The 21972-nt window shown below is 35.7% G+C and overlaps 1 protein-coding gene across 4 annotated transcripts in view; it reads right to left on the bottom strand.

The window, feature by feature from the left end:
• Positions 1-7196: 7196 nt before the first annotated feature.
• LOC128867678 (WAS/WASL-interacting protein family member 2) overlaps positions 7197-21972 on the bottom strand; it is a 56440-nt gene continuing 41664 nt past the window's right edge. For 2 of the 4 annotated variants that reach the window (XM_054109113.1, XM_054109114.1), the window contains exons 5-9: positions 20913-21121; positions 16004-16519; positions 13525-13670; positions 12950-13452; positions 7197-9869 (exon numbers count right to left, since the gene is read on the bottom strand). In XM_054109113.1, the coding sequence (XP_053965088.1) occupies positions 9588-9869; positions 12950-13452; positions 13525-13670; positions 16004-16519; positions 20913-21121 (1656 nt within the window). In that variant the 3' untranslated portion in view covers positions 7197-9587. The remainder of the gene's footprint in view (positions 9870-12949; positions 13453-13524; positions 13671-16003; positions 16520-20912; positions 21122-21972) is intronic. The other 2 variants (XM_054109115.1, XM_054109116.1) reach the window with 2 other exon arrangements.

Below are 21972 nucleotides of genomic sequence, written 5' to 3'. Positions count from 1 at the left end.
AAGAATGCAGTCGAATAAAATCATCTCGTTGACCAATGAATGAGGCGTGCGAATAGAGTTCTAAACTGGAGAAAATAATCAAAATCATAATTAAATTTGTTTATTTGGATTTTCGCATATTTGAACAAAAGTGGTTTGGGTATTAAAAAAGAAAATTATAATATGTGAAACAAATAATCATAAATGTACCTAGCCCCGATAACAGTTTAAGTTGAAAAGTTTTTTCGAACATTTCTATCTGTCGTCAAGCAGAAGTCTTTGCGGTAGGAAAGGCTGCAGAAATAGCACTAGCAAGGACATCGAGCAACTCCAACATAAATATGTTATATAAATACGTTGACAGTCAAGCGGCAATAAAGTTAATAAACTCATATGAAATTTCATCTAAAAACTTTCTAGGGAAGCCATAGAGAGACTAGCCGGAGACAGACGGTTACACATCTATTGGGTACCTGGACATAAGGGCATTGCAGGAAACGAAATTGTAGATGACATCGGTATACAATGACATCGCTGCGGACATGAAAACACGGCTGAACAGGAGGTGGAATAATCTAGTCACTTGTAAAGCCGCGAAAATCGTGTGTACACAGAATGTAGACAACGCTAAGCCAACAGCAGATTCGTGCTAGCCCTGACTAGAAAGGAAATCAGAACTATCATAGGTATACCGACAGGCCACAATTTGTTAGCGGCACACGCATACAAGATGGGAATTGTAAACAATGATAGCTGCAGATTTTACAATGAACTAGAAGAGAGGGAAACTCTTGAACACCTTCTGTGTTCTTGCCCTGCATTACCTAGAACCCGAATGAAATGTTTAGGAGCTCTACAATATGAGAGGTTAGAATGTCTCTCGGCTTAGATTCGCAAAAGACGCAGGCTTATTACAAGAAGTCTACTACAAGCAAACGTAAGGGTCGAGCTCCATCTGGTACCACTAAGGACCAATACGTCTATGTGATGGCTTTCAGTCAGCCAGGACAACCTAACCTTACCTAACCTATTTGTTTTGGGCGTTTACTTTGTAATGCGATACGATAATAAAAAATAAATAATTTGCGCGTACACTTCTGTTATGCGATGCGAAATATATATATTTAAATGCGGTATTGCTACACAAAATACTAAATTTTCTTTCGCAGTGCAATTACCATTCGCATCGCATTTAACACATTGCTGACCGGCACTTTTACACTGAATCCATCTCATGTCTCCGGCTATTATTTCGAAATTCAATGTGGAAGTGAAACAATATGAATTTATTTATACATAATGAATTGAAATAAAACTTGGGACACATATTTTATATAACTTTTAAGTGAAATAGCTAATGCAAGTACACGAGTTAGCTCGTGATTGGTCAATAACGTTTGGGCATGAAAACACGAGTTAACTCGGGATGGGACAACAGAGTGTTAAGAGTAAATCCCTTGTTCTACAAACGCACAACACAGGAAAGCTCGTTTAAATATTAATTTCTCGTTTTTCGCCGCGATTTTTCATTTGAATTGAGTATGGATTTAAAAAAAAAATTAAATACCAGCTCAAATCAAAGTGAACCGGCCGTCACGCGTAACAAAAAAATGTAAAAGCTACCATTTGATTAAAATTTTCTTCACACCTGTTTGTGCCATCTACGGATATGCACATAGAAATTTCACTAACTCAGATAGAAGGATTTGAATCCGATTTGCTCGTTCTTGGGTGCCTTAAGGGGTTATATACAGTTAGAATTTTCAAAAAATCGATTTTTTTATTTTTATTTTTTTTCTTAGTGTACATATACCTATGCAAGAATACACACAGAAAATTTAATATCATTCCGGTGAATATTTTCGAACTTATACGCAAATTTGAAAAGGCGTTTCAGACTTAGACTCAGAGCCTTTCAAACTTTAAACGAGTTTTTCTCAAAATGGGGTTTTCAAAGTCGGTGACCAACATTAGTCTCAAATTTTAACACGATTATATTTTTAAATATATTTTTTAGTAATTAATGGAAGATTTTTTCTCACCGATAAATATTTTTTTTATAAACAATTTAAGGCCGAAATTTTGATCAAAAAGAGATTTTTTTTGAGAAACCGCCATTTTGTCAAATAAAATTTATTTTTCAATTAATTACTAGATTTAACATTACTTTAACGAAATCTGTTTGGTTTTTTAATTTCAGAGGATCCAGTTCAGAGATATAGTGGTCACCGCAAAACGTCTTTTTTGAGAGGACCTCCCGGAGATCAGCTGTAGCTCTTTTCCAAATAAATATTTTTACTAATACTAAGTCTGAAAATACAGTTAAAAGATACAGTTAAAAAATAATATGTGTATAAACTTTTAGATCAATAATTTTAAAAGTTTTCTCAGCAAAAAAATATGGAAAATTCTCTTTTTTCAACATTCTAACTGTATATAACCCCTTAAGATTAATTGTGACTGATTTACATTGGGCTAGAGCATCAATGCAAGTTCCCCTCTTTTGTTGTACATATCGCTATGTATGTATGTATGTACGTAAGAAAATGTCTGCGTATGACGTTCGATGGATGCGCAATAGAAAGTCCATTTGAGTATTCATGACGCATAAATCAATTTCAGTGAAAAGATGGGCATATACAGCAAAAATACTGCGATGGATCTACAAGACTATAGTCAGACCCATTGTTTCATAAGAGGCAATATATATAATATATATATATATATAATATATATATATATAATGGGCGTGTACACCCTTTTTGGGTATCCGGCCGAGCTCCTCCTCCTCGGAGGTTTGTCAATGCGTGCCGAGGGGCGACCGCTATTAGAAAAATGTTTTTCTTCATTTTGGTGTTTCACCGAAATTTGAAAATTCGTTCTCTCTGAATTCCAAATGGTAGTCACGCACCAACCCATTCGCCTACGGCGACCACCGTTACGTGGCAATACTCTGGGAGAATAAACGACGAAGTAAACAATAAAGACACTAACAAAGCTACAAAGATTTGTGTGTGTATGCATAACAGGAGCCATTCGTACAGGTCTCACAGAACCAATGGAGGTTATTTTAGAACTCAAACCCCCTCACATTCATATCCAATCACAAGCGAGGAGGGCTATTCTAATATGAATGACAAAAGTTACTATTGGCTTAGGTATTTATTAAAATTGCAGGAAGTTTGATATTCTTGCTGAATTAATCGCTGAGATCTCAACGCCATGGGACAAGATGCCACCGATGTCTAGTTTTTTGTAACGCTTCAAGGTTGAATTGTGCAATAAAATGACTTTGGAAGGGTTATCTGAAAGCTATAAGATAAACCAGAACATGATAATATGCTACATGGAGCGATCCCTCACCCAGGAAGGTGCGGCGGCAGGTGCCTGCGGACCGGGGAAAAGAAACTCGGAGGTGCTGGATAAGAATGTAAGTACAATATATTTCAAGCGGTAGTCCACGCAATAGAAAGATGCGCTCACTTCGACCTTGGCCGTAACTATAACAACAAAAGCATGGCTATTCTTACTGATAGCAAGGCAGCAATCAAAGCTCTCAACTCTTTACTGGTTACATCAAAACTGGTGCTAGAAGGCCTTGATAAGCGGAATATCTTGGGTTTGAACATAGACAACGGGAAACGAAAAGTAAATAAATTAGCCAGGAAAGGAGTGATCAGCTCGTTTATAGGCTCATAGCTATTTTATTGCTCAAGAAAGGGGAACTTTTTCTCTCTTTTTCAGGACGTAGAGGAAAGACAAATAACTTCATAGTGGACCAATCTATTTGCCTGGTTTATCGCAATCAAAATTAATTTTAGCTAGCTCTAATCTAAACTTTAGCTTTAATCTAAAGCTAAATAAGAATACTTTTAGAATCATAAGAGGAGCTCTAACAAGGCATTGCATATAGAATTATCATCTTAATAATCTGGTAATATGATCCAATGGAACTTGCAGGTTCTGTAGCGAGGAAGATGAAGCCGCCAAACATATGTTGGGTTTGTGCCCATGTCCCAGAGGAGGAACATATTTTTCCAAAGCAGGATTGAAACTCCATAAAATCGAACAAATACAAAAATTTAGAAATGGAAGTTGGGTTCAGAAAAATACTCTGAGTCCATTGTGCTCCCTTAATTCACTTTTCAGGTCGGAGAGCTAAATCTCCTCATAGTAATAATAATAATGACGGTCTCACAAACAACTGATATATTCTTTGTCAAACTATTTTTTTGCCCAGTACTCTACTTCCTGATGTGTAAACGCTAGATCTGCCAAGGTACGCTAGATCTATTCGCTTCACCCATAACAAGAGACAGTGGATCGTGTTTTTTTGTTTTGTTTTTTGAAAATGAAGCTGAGAGTGCAAGAAAAATAGCTTCTCAATTTGTTGTTTTTTTTTTGTTAGGTTGCCATATCTGATCGCCATTGCTTGGCATTTGAAAAAGTTACGGATGAGGTAAGAACGCTTCAGAAGAGAAATGCTTCAGACCGTGAGCCCATAAAGAATGACGAACGTAGTGCCAGACGGTCGACATTGAAAGCTGCTGAAAATATCAATAAAATTAAATAAAAGTTAATCAATAACTGCGAATTAACCATCAGAGACTTGCACATTGCTTATGGATCCATTCAGGGCATTGTAGTTAATGATATGGGTTTGCGCCGTGTTGCTGCAAAGTTAGATCCAAAGGACCTTAATTTCATGCAAAAAAGTGACCGCATTAATATCGCAAAAGATATGATTTCCAGTCCGACACGACATTCATCGAACGCATCATTACTGGATACGAGACGTGGGTTTATGGGTACCACACACAACCTAGACATCAGGCGAGTGATAAAGAGCTCCGAATGAGCAAGACCAAGAAAACTACGTCGTTTTCAGTCAAAAAGAAATGGATGATCACTGATTTGAACGGCAATCTACACCACGAATTTTTGCGAGAAGGTTAGACAGTTGATAAGGACTATTATTTGGACGTTATGAGACGTTTACGCTTAGCAATACGCCAAAAAAGAAAGGGTTTGTGGAAAACAACTCGTGGATTTTGCACCATGACAACGCATCGTCGCACAACGCCATCAATATCAGGGAGTTGTTGACCAAGAACTAAACGAATGCTATCCAACAGCCATTGAATTCACCTGATATGACTCCCTGCGATTTTTGCTAGTTTGATCGAGCCAAAAAGCACTACGCACAGGAAGAAAGTAATGGAATAATCGAATACGGCTTTGATGACTATACTAAAAATAGAGTTCCAGAAATGCTTCGAGAGCTGGATCCAACGCTGGCGTAAGTACGTTGCAGTTGATGGGGAGTATTTTGAAGGGGATAATATCACTTTTGATGAATCAAGTTTATTTATATTTTGAATTTTCTGAATATATTCCGAGAACTTTTTGATTACGGTGATATAGCCGCAATTGTACGAAAATGTAGTGTCAATTTTTGTGAGAAAAAAAGTCCCTTTTGCTGTTTTAAAATTGTATAATTTTTTTTTTAATAATTTAAACTGAAACCTCGTACTGAAATACTCCGTAGCTTTTTTTTATTTTAGTTTTTTATTGCATTTTTCATCATTTGCAATTTTTTTGCCACTGCATATTAAAGTCTCCAATTAGTTGTTTCAATAACAGAAAAAAAATTTGATTTCCATCTGCTTAAGCTCCTTGGTAGTAATAGCATTTCAGAGTGTACAAAGTCAACCACAAACCGCCAATGCAATTTTCCACAAATGTTTATAGATATTTGTTCACATTCCTTATAAAAATGTTTTCAAATAAACGAAACCATTTCACGTTTACACGTACATACATTTAATTATGTGTAACACAAATGAAAAATACAAATGAATAGTATTTATAGTAATTAAAATGAATTGATAATTTTTATTCACAAAATTTCATTTATACATTGTTATTTGCTGCTTATTAAACAAACTAAAAAAAAACAAAAAAAAAAAAACCAGAGTAAACATTAGAATAAGATATACATATACATACACAAGTTTTAATTTAAATGATGGAAGAAGTAAATAACTTACATACAAGTCTATACACAATACAAATTTACATACAAAAGTTGCATGCCAACAAAAAAGTAGTGTGGATATTGTATATTGAAATAAATATTTTTGATTGTTGTATGTATTCTTCCGTATGCATGTAGCTATAGGTAGTTAGAGAATTTACTTGTACAAAGTGTAAGAGAAATTGTACAAGCACATGTAATGTATGTTTGTTTGTATGTTTGGTATGCATGAGGATGATTGGTATAATCATATAAAATATGTTGCATATATTTTTGGGGTTACTTTCGCAAAGCTTATACAAATTTTAGAGTAGATTTGCTTAATTTAAATTATGTGTATGTAGTGGTGTAATATGACAAAAAGTGATAATTGACTACTTTTTATTTTATTTCGTTTATGCACTTATATTTTATTTGTATATTTTTAGCTTATATCTTCTGATTTTTTTTTATTAATTAATTCATTTTTACATTTTTCTGATTAGGAAAAAATAGCAAACTAATTTGATATAAAAACAAGTGTTACTAAGGTTAAGGCAATAAAATTATAAAGCTATATAATTTTTTTACTTCAATTAATAAAATGAGCATAGAGAGAGTATTTTAGTGAGCGTGTGCCAGAAAAAAATACGAAGAGCGTACCAAAAGTGCGATTTTTTATTGTTTTTTTTTTCAAATAAGCATTTCATTGTTCGCTGCTCTTAGGTAAATTTTCCACTATCCATTTAACTACGCCTTCCAATTAAATCAAGTTTAAATGCTCAATTTGGCTGACTTAAGAAATTCATTGCAGTTAAAATCCGGAGTTTAGCTTTAAAATTCGACACGTGCTAAGAAATTGACATTTAAAGCAAAAGTTGTACGCAAACGATGCCATAGGCAATAAAATAGTTTTAATGTAGCAATATATTCTAAAAGTATTGCATATTTTTGCGCGCCCTTTTTATTATTACAATTCACCACATTTCGTAGTTAATTATTTAAGAAAGCGAATAGTTTGCTATATTGGGTATTATTGGCGAATTCAAAATTTCATAAATCAATGCATGGTGCGCCTAAAAGATGCAGCTTGAGCTCAACAACTTTTATTTAAACAAATAGTCTGTATGATGGTGAGTATATCTAGAAAAACTAATACTATTATTTAACAATTTTTCAGCAAAGCTTATTGCTGCATACATTTTTTTATTGCTGCATAGATTTTGTGCTTTTTATTGCTGCATAGTTTATTTTTTTTAATGCCGCATAACTAGGGTAGGTAGCTTCGCCGGTATATCACAATTGAAAGTAGTTGGCTGCATAAAGTTTCATTAACATCAAAATCTCACTGCTGCATGCACTTTGCCTGCAACGCCGCTACTTTGAGTAGCCTGCTTTTGGCGCTCAATATTTGTGCTTTGATATGCTACACATTATGTGTGTTTTTGTTGTTTTTGACACACGCATCGCACCAAAGACGCTCTCATCAACTCGACTATTTGTAATTAGTTGGTTTTATCAATAAGTTAAATTAATATATTTAGTACATTTCTCCATTTCATAATTTCCCTAATTAAATGACTATTTAAAATTAAAAAAAAAAGACTACAGAATTCATCGAAAAAACTACAGAATAAAATTCAAATACTACTCATATGCTGAGCTAACTAAGCAAATGTTAACAATAACTGCTGATCGCTGACTTGCACTCTCCTGCTTTTCAGCGTAGATATTTTAAAGGTGTCGCATTGAATAGTGCTGTAAGCGCAACATCCTTATTATCACGCATATATCTGTATTTAGGTCGACTCACATTTGCGTGGAAGAATAAAACATTTCGATGAAAGTGAGGGTAATGAAATAATTCATTATTGTAGCTTTCAAGCGAAAATGTGACTCGACTTACAGATATATTTTGTAAGGCATTGAAATATTTAAGCAAACATTTATTTCTTCTACATGTTTGCTTTCGTACAACAAACATTATATGAAACAGCTATTTTGCATACCACATGAAATGAAAAGTCCTCGGTCGCGCAAAGCAACAGCGCTGTTAAATTCAAATTTTTGTGCGCAATGCTTTGAAGGGCTTCGAATTATAGCCGATTTTGTTAGAGCAGTCTAGCAACTAGCAAACAAGAAAGTGCTGTTCCGCCACGGCAACCCAGCGGCGCATTCATAGATGAAAGCGATGACCAAATTGAGAGAATTGCGATGCGAACTGATTCACTATCCACTATGCTATCCAGAATTGACTCTTAGCGACTATCGTTTATTTCCAAGCACGTAGAGATTCCACACGTGAAAAAATTCATGCCGAATACTGAGCTCATTTGCCGAGAGAGGAACCCATTTTACGGACTTTGACAATTCTTTTTCTTTGAGGTATTAAAATGTTGAAGAAACGCTGGGTTAAAAGCATTGCTCGCAAAGCAGATTATTCCGAAAAATACCTAATATTTTGGAGCACGACATTTATGTTTTCCTTTCCTGCTTTGGGACCTTTCATTTCATGTACTACATACATATTGTTTATATTGTATATACATACATGCGCTACTCTAAGAATGCGTAGTTTTTCGAAAAGTGGCGCTTACGACATTTTTCAAGGCTATGCCTCGTTTATTTAACATATTTTCGCATATGTGTGTGTGTGTTTAGTAAAGTTAGTGTGCATTAGTTTTATTTTTAATTTTCTTTGTTTTTATTCAAAATTTTATTTCATTCTATGCAAAAATTTTGCTTTTCTTCTGCTTAATATTCTATTGCTAAAATTTCATTAAAAATATTTGCAAATTTGCGTGCAAAAATCGTTGAGTAGAAAAATAGTACCAATGCAAAGTGCAAGGGCCGAATCCAGTACACTCTTTGTATTGGAAAGAATTTTGATTCAAAAATTTATTTTTAGAATTACGTGAATCGAAAACACGTATGTAGGTATATGTGGCAATTCAAAATATTTTAGAAAAATAAATAGCATTACATTATTTTATTTCGATACGGAGACAGATTTTTGGTATTTTTTAATTGCCATTTTCTACTCAACAATCAAAATACTTATTTATATTTTCATTTTTCCGTTTGTTATAAAAAATTAGATAATTTAAATGAGAGAAAAACTCATACAAAATGCTGCTTTTACATATGTATGTATGTATGTATATAGTTTGAACTTAAAATATGTTAATTAATAATAATAAAAAGAAGTAATCTTCAACCGCATTCCATACACAGCATTCGCATACGCATTCCATAAGTAACTTAAAGTGTTTTGAAAAACAAAACAACCACAAAAAAAGGAGAAAACAAAGTGTACTTGTTCGTAGAGTTAAAAGTGATGAGGAAAGGTTACTGCTGGCGTTGGGCACAATTGCACGCTCTAAACTACTACAACGTATGCATTCACATAATCGCAATTTACTTGTACGCATTTACGCTTATTTCATATTCAATTTCATGGTCAATGCTTTGACCTGGCCTGACTGTCTGCCCGCATGCTTCCAGCCAGCTGGCCCATTTTGTATTCATTTTCATTTATGTATGTTTGCTCTCTTTCTCAGCGCTATTCTCATCTTTGCCATCTCCTACACATTTACATACCATTCGCTTTGGCCGCTCGACTCGAGTACACTATATTGATGTCCACAAACGGTGGCGGTTTTGGAAATTCGGTGACATTGTGGAAGCGTTTGCCAAATCTCGATTCCAAATCGGTGACCAAACGGCTGACTGAATTGGCGTGCGCCAGACTACCAGCATTGTTACCGAACATGGGCATATTGTTGTTGCTGATTGTTGGCGGTGTTACAGGTGCACTGGCGCGTATTGAGGAGTGTCGTTGTGGCGGCACTGGTGGCGCGCTGTTGCCAGTCTGCTGTGGAGGTGAAAGGGAAGTCAATTAATGAATTATCAAATTGGTATTCAATAAAAAAGAAAAGAAAATACAAATAAAAAATGGACAAAAAAAAATTTCATCAAAATATAGATTGACAACGGAGCTGAGTGTCAATTCATTTGTGATTGTTGTCAAATGTATTAACCTTGAAAATATGCATATACTGCACTAAGTAGTATCGATCAAGAAAGTAAATAAGGTAAATAAAAAAGTGCGTTTTTGAAAACTTAGGCAATTAGGCACTAAAATTGCATAATTACAACCCGTTTGTAGTTTAACAGCATTCGCGTAGCAGCAAAAACAAATTGGTTGAAAAAATTCCACAGCTCACTTCACGCCACAATGGACAGCCCAAAATAATTTTAATTGCACAGACTTTAAAGTTTTTTTTGTATCCTTGATAGTTATTTATATAATACTTGAAGGCTTATACTCAAAAAGTCCATGCAATTTCCTTCAAAAGCATATTTTTCATTTATTTGCAAGTTTTCTGCTACTGCGCCTAAAATTATACTATTGCTTTATGCGTTCTTAGTCCGTTTCAATGCAAGAATTTTACGCTGCTGCTTATTTTGTTGTGCTAGCTTGCTTACGAGTGCACGATTAGTCCTATACATACAAAACCATGAAAGGGAAAGCCACCTGACGAAGTACGCATTTGTTGAGGAGAGAGATAGAGAAAGAAAGGAGAAAGAGAGAATATAGAAAAAGGGATGAAGCTCGCCCACATATGTATCTGTACGCAGGACATACTTATGTGTGGCACCCTATCACCTGCCTTATTAAAAGCAAGAGAAACCTACGCCAACACGATGCGTGAAAAGCTGTGAACCAAACTAAAAACAAGCGTAACACAACAAAATAAAAATTGGCCTATATTTTTAATGGCTGTAGGATTGAAAGAGAGGCGAAATGCAGATAGACTAAGAGGAACGCCAGAGGATGGATACCACCGTGACAGTGCTGTCACCAGCTTGAAAAATGTTTCAGTTTTCTTGCTACATATTGCGCTTTTGGTGGGAGAAGAGAAAATAAATAAAACGAAAAACGAAAAAAAATTAAAAAAAAAACAATAAATGTAAATAAAAAAAGCAAGAACAAGAAAAAACAAGAAAAAAATTAAAAAAAAGCAAGAAAAAAATATTAAAAAAAAAACAAGAAAAAAATAAATATACTAAAAAAATATAAAAAAAAATATAAAAAAAAAAACTATAGTCTTGAAGCTTTCTATTTACTATGGCTCCAATTTACTAGAAAAACTAGAGACACATTCTCTGCTAATTACCCCTCCGTTGGGTCTCTTTTTTAAAACCTTCCGTTGGGCGATCAGGTCTGGCAACTTTTCCTTTTTTTCGTTCTGTTCGAGAATCCTTTTTAAAAGGTTATATCCATAAATCGATAGAAAATTAAATTTTAGGAAAGTACCTGGAAGCTCAAGTCGTTAGCTATAATAGAAATTTGTTAAAATCACGTCCAAAGTCGAAAGATTCTCGCCAGACACGGGTGCTCAACGGAGGGTTAAATACGGTAAATAGATACCGCCGTGAAGCTATACATGAGTTTGTTTGTCTCTCCGCCTATCTGCCTGACTACTTGTTCGGGCTAAACGGCTGAGTAAATTTTGACAAGATTTTCATTGAAAGCTAGAGAACTTTTCAAAGTGTAATTTAGCTATTAGCAATTTTCCGCTAGATGGCGAAGTGGTTGAGATATTGGTAAAAATCATACTTGTGTTTCGATTAGGCTTAAATTCAGTATACTTTTTCCTCGCATGGAAAGAAAGCGCACTCTCCCAACACACTCTACAAGTCTCATCAAGCGCGCTGCTTAGATACCGGTTCGAGTCGGATTCCTATTCGACAAAGGAATGTCACTTCAACAGTAATTTCCAAAATGTATGGGTCAAATGTGTATTTCGGAAAGCTGCAATAAAATAAAGTGCCGCGGGCTGTTGTATGCTCAACTCTACTTTGCTCTTTATGCTTTGATCACAGTGTAAATTTGTAAAAGCTGTCAACTTGCCCATAGGAGATGAAAACTAAAGGGATTCTATTCAGTAGCTTTTTAAGCTTTAAGTTCTTGAAATGCATTCACTTCTATACTCAACCTTCATTAGGAACAAATAATATTTTTTAGTATATTATATAAAATTTAAATGAATGGAAGGGAGATTCACAGAGTACAGAGTATATCGCTTGCTTTGTGCAGACCTTCCGACAGCACGATCGTTAAGAATCTGTCACAAAAGGTCCTTCTATCAATTAATATGAGGTACAAGAAATTTACCTTCGTTGCTTTCTTCTATTGATATTGGATAATATTTTTATTGACAAAGGAATACTGCCCACACTTCAGCCAAAAAACTATGAGGGCTTGGTCTCGACTGGAGATCCTATTCTTTATTGAACTTCGATCGACATGGTTGTATATATAGGGAGTATAACTGCTGATATTGATTCATGTGCATATTCATATATAATTTTTCTTAAGTGTTTTTGATAAAATTTCACAGGGGTCACCTGTAACACTTATACAGTTGCCTTGCCCATTCTATCTAAATACTCATGAATCATTCTTTGATGTTTTTACTCCATCTTCCTTAATCAAAAATTATATTTTATTTTAAAATTTTCTCAACGGTCCTGTAACAAAAAATGTACCTGCCTTTTATTTGCCATAACTGTATGACAACGACAACACTGACAACAGCCCTGCCAAAAACAAAATCAAAAAGAAGACACCAAATGTGTTGAGAGCGAGTGCCACGAGATTGCACCCCTAAAATCTCATACAGCTTGTTTCACTCTTATTCCTTTGTGTGCTGCGAATTGTTGCAATGTAACGATATTTTCGTGCTCTTTATCATTTCTATTTTGGTTCGAGTTCTTTAAAATGTTCAGAATGCCTAGAGGACACGTGTTCATTCATAAACACGTCCAACCACAAGCAAATGGGAACTAAATATGTTGGATGAATTGCACATGGCATTCGAGGAAAATTCGCCCAATGCATTGAGAAAGGAAAAAAATTAATTAAATTGAAATACGAGTATTACTCACATTACTAGTTTGTCGCTGCGGTGGTGGTGGCGCTGGACATGTCCGATGCGGTGGCAGTGGAGGCGCATTCAATGGTCCACCATTCAATATGATTGGCTTTATCGCCTTTTCACGACTCAACGATTGCCTGCTACCGGGGCTACCTGGACCACCTTGACTTCCGCCTATTGACTTCGCATTGGCCGCAGTGGCGGCCGTGGGTGGCGGCGGTGGTGGAGTCGCATTTGTAGCGCTACGGAATTGATCACGCAATGCGGATACACTGCTGGAAGAAGAAGAATTGGAAGGTGGCTGCGTGGTGGGTGGCGAAGTGTAATTGCTGGTTACGGAAGAGATAAGTGTAGTATTCACAGCGCTATATGGAGTCGACCCAGTGCCAGCTGATGCGGATGTATTTTGTCCTACAATACTATTCAAATTGGAATTGGAGACACTGCGCGCTGGTGTGGGCGGTGGTGGTGGTTTCACTGATGGCGGTTTGGGTGGCGCCACTGTAGGGCGACCTGTAGGGAAGGGCATTGAAAGGAAAAGGTAGTAAATATATATATTTTTACTTAATTTAATTTTATGCTTACCAATTGGTGGATTCGGTGCCATGCGCAAACCACTATTATTTATAGCTTCTTGCGACTGACACAGTTGAGAAAGTGGTGCGCGCATTGTGCCAAAGTGTTGTTGAGTTGGAAATAGAGGCGCACCTGCCGTTGTAATTGGCGGTGATCTGTGGAACAGAGTTGAAAATTTATGTGGTCAGCAAAAACAGTCGTATTTCAAAACAAATTCTTATAAATTACATAAAACGTGACGCAGTTTTATATGAAATGGCTTAGAACACCTGTCAAATGGCATGAGTAGAAATTTGATTGACTGCTCGGTGGGGAGATGAAAACAGATTTGATGTTTTGCTTGTACTTGGATTGCTACTACGTACAATTTGCTTAAATTCGTATCTACTGCAAAACGTATATGCAGTTGTTGATGAATGTAGCTTAGGTTAGCGTTGATCAAATTTTATAAAAGCGTAAGAAATAATCCTATGTGTATGACTAAACAAATTTTTTTTTTATATATTTTTTTCTCAAAACATCTCGAAAACAACTAATTTTTGACTCATTTCGATTAAAAAATCGTGGGCAAATATGGAGTACATCTTTTTTAATATCAAACAGCAGTTCCACTTCAACCTAACCTAACATTGAAAATTTAATTTTTAATAAAAAAGTGTAATGCTTACTGAACAAGAACATTGTTCAATGCCTGCAACATTTTTGGAGCTAATCTCTAATATAACAGCACATTTCTACTTGCCGATACACACATTTTCGTTCTTTCAAAAGCTTATAAAACTTTCGGCTCGATATATGGTATTTGCAGGTTAAAATAGTAGATTTTTGCTACAGCCTTGCCGCAGTTTCGAAGTTAGAAATACAGGGTGAGCCATATAGCGTTTGCTTTTTGAACCACCTATTTTTTTGAGAATGTTAACACAAATGACATGTCAAATGTGTTCATAATTTACTTAAAGGTTTCACATTTAAGAAATGGGACGCTATACGCTTGACCGAAATTGGGAAATATTGAAAACCTATTCCCAAAGTGGTGAGTCTTCTTCTTCTTCCGCGGTTACAGTAAATGGCGAGCGTTACCCTGACATGCTCAACGAGTTTTTGTTTCCAAAAATTGAAGAGGATGACATGGACGACATTTGGTTTCAACAGGACGGTGAAACTTGTCACACTGCCAAAGTTACACTCGAACTTTTGGCTACCGTTTTTGAATTCCGATATCAATCGGCCGCCTTGGAGCTGTGATTTAAGCCCGTTGGACTATTTTTTGTGGGGAGCCGATAAGGACAAATGCTATGCGAACCATCCAGAGATGATTGATACTTTAAAACACGAAATCGAAGTTGCCCATCATGAAATTGGAACCCAAACAATCGAAAATGTGCTTAAAAATTGGGTTGATCGAATGGCCTACAGTAAAGCCAGTCGTGGCAGTCATTTGAACGATATTATTTTTCATTCATAAATGACAATGTTCAATCTTCAAAATAAAAAAAACGTTTGAAAAAATATTGCTTCGTTTTTTTTATGCCCCGCTTCAAAAAGCAAATTTTACATGGCCCACCCTATAGTTTTTTTTTGAGTTCACATCAATTCAATTCATGAATTTTCTCTGATTTCAAATAGCTGGAACTTATTCGACTGAAATTTCTGAAACTTTACTGAAACCTCTTAAGCGGTGTTGGATATTTACCCGAGCTCCTCTTCCAATTTTATGTGTGAACAACAGCAAATGAAGGGACATGCAGTTGTATGACGCCTCCGAACGGCGGATGGTTTTTATGAGGAGCTTTTTCATGGCGAACACAAACGAAGGGCGACCGCATTTATAATAAATTTGGGTGGATGGGCTTCGAACTCAAAATAAAAATATTATATTTGCAGCTGGACTTGTATTTCTTTCGATTTAGTAACTACTTTTTTCTATTAGAAGCTTTAATATAATACAAATTAAAAACATTCATTAAAGAATGTAATGCGTAATTTGCCACCTTTTGGGCGATTCACAGCAAAATTAAACCTGTTTGCAAAACGGAGACTGCTTGATCTCATTGGGCTACAAATGGGTACAAGTTGACCTTTAATCTAAAAAATGTATGGTACAGTATTTACAAATAGTATGTTGTATGTTGCTACATAGTTTTAAAAACTAACCAGATTCTACCGCACGAAAATGACTTATTTTGTGATATTTGTTGTCAATAGCAAAATAATTACAGGAGGAAATAAATGTATGTAGCTTCTCCCATGTTAGTTGATAACACTTTCTATATGCATTTGTATGACAATACAATTTTCAAATCTCGCACATGCAATCCTCCTCCGTTACCCAAAATTCTAAACTTAAAGATATTAAAAAATATATTAAATAATATATTCTGTATATTCCTTCAAGTTACTATGATAAACCCTTAGACTCAGTAAATTTAGACATGCGTTTTTCTTTTTGCTTATTTTTATATTTTTGATGCTGTTGCTTCTTCTATACCTTGGGGACTTCATGCTGTGATGACGGGACACTGTCGGTCGCTGACTGCTCGCCAATGCCAATTGATGCAATCCTGGCGGTTTGGGCGCAAAATTCGGTTTGCCATGATTCGGTACCGGCTTCATACTAGGCGTCGGCGACTTATTAGCCGGCGAGGATGTTGGGGTAGGCGTAGCGAGGGAATTGGTGCTACCCGACGACGCTGCAGCACCTGCCGCACTACTAACGCCGTTTGTGCCAAATAAGGATGATTTGTTCGGTAGGATGCTGCCTCGGCTGGGTGCGGGCGAAGTTTGCTGCTTTTGGAATTGTGTTTTGGACAGTGTGATGTTCAGGCTGCTTTTGTTGTTTAAATTGTTATTTGTAGTTGTTGATGTTTTTGTGGTTGTTATGTTGTTGGTAGAATTGTAAGAGGTCGTTGATTGCGTGGTTGTTGTAGTTGTTGAAGAAGAGTTTGTATTAAACATACTACTTTTATTATTTACAAAATTGGAATTTGATTTTCCTAACGATAAACTGTTAAAAAAGAAAATATGGATGTATATTTAAAAGCGTAAGAAAAGAAAAAAAACATAAAGTATAATGTACAAAATAGAAGATAAGCGAAAAATAATGTATGAATACAGAAATAAATATGTAAGAGTATGCGTGTTAAGATTTGCGGAGAGTTTCGCGACATGACAGTTTTTAAATACAAGATGGCGGAAAAACTCATCGAATTTTGTTTTTGAAAAACTTTTTTACTAAATGACAAAAAAAAAATTATTTTGAGTAATGGAAACCTTTATTATTTCATTACTTTTCTGTTTGTATACAGCAGCTGTGTAGTTCACAAATGTCAAATCTTATTAACGTACGACGCCATTTGCAAAAATTATACACCTTCCAACAGGATAGTAGGGGTGTAAGTACTTATGCAATGATTTCTTCGGAAAATTTCAATTTCATCCTAAGGAAGTTGTTGGAAAGTTGACAGGAGCATTATCGATATTGCTAACTATGGATTTCCAGCTGAGAATGGCAAACTGTGTTGACATTTCAGTTCAGTAAGGTTTGGCAAGTCATCATGAATCGTTTACAAATTGTGGAAAATTACTTGGAAAAAAAATTAAATAAATAAATAAATCTGTTCTCGAAGTTCATAGAGCCCTTCAACCATTTTACATGCGGTTTACACGCTGGCGTCATCATCGGTCCTTATTTCTTTCGAAATGAGGAAAGAACTGCCGTTACGGTGAATGGCGAGCACTATTGAGCCATGCTGACTGATTTTTTTGTTTCCGAAAATTATTCAGCTAAACACTGACGATCTTTGTTTCCAACAAGATGGCACAGCAACTTTTCATACATCGCGCTTAACAATCGATTTATTGCAATATTCAAGCCACCATTGACTCCAAATGGTTAGATTTATTGAAAAAAATAGTCAAAAATTGGACTAATCGAATGAACTATGTAACTCGTAGCCACGGTGGATATATGCCGGACATCATATTCAAAAAAAATGCCATGACATTATCTACCAAATTATAATTCATTCCAACAATATTTCATACATGGATGCGTAGGAACATTTGTGGATTACTTAGTTCACAAGTAGTGATTTTAAGGTTTTGCAAAAGGAGAGCTCTATGAACCAAATCTTATTTAATGGTTAACGTCATGGGCCGACCAAATTTTCCAACAAAATAAATGTCATTTTATGATTTTTTGGTTTTTAGATAATACACCTTAGTTTATCCTATGATCAGAAAGTACCGGGAATGTTTAAATAAAACAAAACAAATATGATCCGTCTGAAGCAACACACATGTGCCGATGTTTAACCCAGTTCTTCATGCCCCCCTGGTAGGCCGACGAAAGGATGGCCTTCAGCTCCTTCGTCGCATTCTCTTTGATCTCCTCTATCGACTGGAATCTCCTTCCACAAAGTGGTAACTTCAACTTGGGAAACAAAAAGAAGTCGCACGGGGTCATATCAGGTGGATATGGTGCTTGCACGATAGTATTTACTTGGTGTTTAGTCAAATAACCCAGCATAACTTGGGCTCGGTGCGATGGCGCGTTATCATCATGCAAAATCAAAGAATTGTTTACCCACATTTCCGGCCGTTTGCGACGTACAGCATCTCTCAAACGTTTTAAATAAAATAAATAAATAATTGGCGCGTACACTTCTGTTAGGTGTTTGGCCGAGCTCCTCCTCCTATTTGTAGTGTGCGTCTTGATGTTATTCCACAAATGGAGGGACCTACAGTTTCAAGCCGACTCCGAACGGCAAATATTTTTATGAGGAGCTTTTTCATGGCAGAAATACACTCGGAGGTTAGCCATTGCCTGCCGACGGGCGACCGCTATTAGAAAAATGTTTTTATTAATTTTGCTTTCACCGAGATTCGAACCAACGACCTCTCTCTGTGAATTCCGAATGGTAATCACGCACCAACCCATTCGGCTACGGCGGCCACCGACGTTTTAAAACGGATACATAATATTCTTTATTGACTGGCTGGCCCTACAACATAAGTAAAAAGTATGGACCAGCTCCCCCGTGCGCGGTTTGTTTAAATTAAACATTCCAGGTACTTTTTGATCATAGGGTACATGGTTGCTTCCTGGATTGTGAGATTTGCCGGAGCTGATGCAAATGGGCTAAATTTCAAGATATCGACCCGAAGCTTTAAAACGCTGTGCAAGTGCAAGATAAAGCAATGGAAGCGTTTGCAGCTAATCTGCATTATGGAGCAAATAGGCCGAACATTTTCTTCATTTTTTTGCCATTTTTTTACGCTTAAATGCATTCTTTCCAATAAAATTTCCATTAAAAATTGCTATCAGATTCTCTAATGACAACAGAAACCAATCAAAGGTCATACAGTGCACTCGCGATAACTCGAACTAATTAAAACAGGCGCTGTTCGATTTATCGAATTTGTTCGACTTATCAATTGAGTGTGCTATGTTAAAAAAACAGTCATCGATATCGATTTTTCGATCGATTGTTGAAAATGGAAGCCAGTAGAAAATTTCTGTGGTATAGTTTCGTTATACGAATTACATTTTGGTCCATTGGCTGGATCAATGGTGTCACATTCGGCGGCATAAACATAGTTAAAATTAAACCATCCTCGGACTTTAATTCGATTTCGTTGGGATGTGATGGGGCATTATCAATTAGAAGAAGAGCCTTCTCAGGTAATCCCCATCTTTCAAATTTTTTCTTACCTAAATATTAAAGTCATTTAACTTGGTTAAAAAAATTGTTTTAATGAATCTGGATTTTACCTGCGGCACGAACGAATTATGAAACCAGTCTTTGAAAATCGCCGAAGTCATCCAGGCTGATTTGGAATTTTTGTACTCCACCGGACAGTTAAAATTTTTGAAAACACGAGGAATTCTTTTGCTTTGTCAATAACGAGAAGTTTAAGCTTATGGTTGCCGGTAGCGTTAGTGCAAGCCATAAATTGCCTTATCTTTCTTTTTTATAAGACTTATGGTGGACTTGGCTACCCCATATTCCTTCGCTAGAGAAGTAACACTACGTCCACGTTTAATTTTGTTAAGGACTTCAGCCCTCTCTTTTAATGTTAAACACTTCAACCTTTTACGATCCATTACTCACGTGCACTGATATACTACAAATGACAAATTTAAAGCAATTTGGTCAATGCAAGATGTTGTTCCCAGAAAACTAACGGGATATTAACGCCGAAATATTCATATGGACAATACACTAGTATACATATAATTTATATACATATACTATTACATATGTATCTATGTACAAAATGTACATGTTTGAAAAGAATGTGTGTACAAATAAATTTGTTTTTTTGTTCGAGTTATAGCGCTTTTTTATTGTTCGAGTTACAAAGAAGTCAATAGGGGAAAAAATGTGTTCGAGTTAGCACGTCGTTCGACTTAGCGGCTATTTGAGTTACCGCGAGTGCACTGTATATACTTTTTTATTCATTTCTTATAAACGTAATTTGTTTTTTATATAATTAACAGTACAAAGTGAAAAGTCTCTCGGCAAGTTATCAATGAAAAGCCAAAAATGTATTTGAATAAAGAAACAGCGGTAAAAGGTAAAAAAAAAAAAAAAAACAACAACCAAAAAACAACAATGAAATCAACGCGAATACAAATGAGTCGAAAATGTGAAGGCGCATAAAAGATGTATTAAAAAATAAAAGTAAAAATATAACTAGACGGGAGATGCTTCGGTGATAAAATAAGATTTGCGCTTGGAAGAGCTTTATAAGTCTACAAGAGTACAACATATGAAAAAATAGATAAATTGCAAAACTGCGCGTGACATAAATATTGACAAGCAGGTGACTGCAATATTCGTATGATAAGTAGGTAAGTGGATATGTATGTATGTATGTAAGTGGGCATGTATCTGAGGCGTTTTTATGCATTATATAGCAGTAGATATGTAGTAGGTCTGTATGTCGATATGCTGCTGTGTATTTGTGCTTGTAGTTGACGCGTGTTTGGTGCAACCGCAAAACCAAGATAAGCTGTAGATATATTTTACAAAGACTGTAGCGAAGCAGGTGGATAGCGAACGCAGCGAAACCAACGTAAAGAGGCGCATACTTATGAATTCGTATTATATACTACAGTATGAATGCATTTTCTTTACAAAAATAATATACATTAAGCTAAAAATGCATACATATGTATGTATGTTAAAATATTCACTTGTAATAGATACATATTTACTTAGCTATACAATAACTATTGACATATTGAAGCAAAATATATTATATATAGATATACATATGTATGTATATGAATGTATGATGAATAAGTATGTATGTATGCATGTGTTTATTTATGTAATAAGTAGTGCAAAAAAGTATGTATGTATGTATTGTATTAAAATCACTTCACTTACTTCAAGCTGGCCGCTTTACTTTTGATGCTATTGCTGCTGCTATTACTTGTGATGGCAGCGATTTTTTTGTTACTGCCATTGCTACTCTCCGAAAGCGTAGGTGATGATGCTTTGCTGTTGTTGTGATTTGTCGCCAACGGACTAGCGCGTACGACGCCAGACGACGCGCTGGCATTTCTCGTTTTCTCCAACACTGAGTCGGAGGCGCTCTATGTGAACAATGAAGGCAAGGGGAAGGGAAAGAATAGAAAGAGAAGAAAAAAATGCAAAAATATTGTAAAAATACGTGGCAAAAAATATAATAATATTAACAATATTTTTTTTAAGAAATCTTCTTTCGAATAAATATTTAGAATAAAACGTAATTAAGTATACGAGGGTCGTTTGAAAAGTCCGTACGAAAATAAAAAACTACTTAATTGCTTGGGATAAACTTTTTTTAATTTTTCCTCATAGTCTCCTTTTAGGTTCATACACTTCGTCCAACGCTGTTCTAGTTTGTTGATATCTTACGAATAATAGGATTTATCGCAGTCTGAAAAATAGCCACCCGTTTCCGCAATCAACTCCTCGTTTGAATAAAATATTTCTTCCGCCAGCCATTTCTTCAAATTGTGGCAAAAATAGTAGTCTGAAAGATCCGAGAGAGCCAAGCCTGGAGAATAGGGGGAGGTGAAACAACTTGGAAATAGGGTTCCATTAATTTTTGAGACTACAGTGCTGAGGCGTGATGGAAAAGGAAAATAACTTGACTTCCTCGATTAAAACGAATGGCGAATACAAAGAAATATACCGATCTGGCTGAAATCTAGTATGCGTTCTTCGAAGAGATGCTACCAACAAACATAACCTCAATACGCGCGAGAGTGCCATCTCTTTGACTTCTCAAACGAACTTCGTTAACAATGAATGTTAAAATTTAGTAGTTTGAATTAAAAAGAACAAAGAAGAAATTTCGAAGTACTTAGGCAGCGGTTAATTCTACGTATTTAGTGGCCAGACAACTGGATATCCAACGCTGAATTGCATAGACGGTGTCATCAAAAACCTATTGCAAAAG

This window comes from Anastrepha ludens, chromosome 6, assembly GCF_028408465.1.
Source record: "Anastrepha ludens isolate Willacy chromosome 6, idAnaLude1.1, whole genome shotgun sequence".
NCBI classification, from domain to species: Eukaryota; Metazoa; Arthropoda; class Insecta; order Diptera; family Tephritidae; genus Anastrepha; species Anastrepha ludens.
Note: the sequence above shows the minus strand (reverse complement) of the source record. Positions and strands in the feature narration are given on the sequence as shown.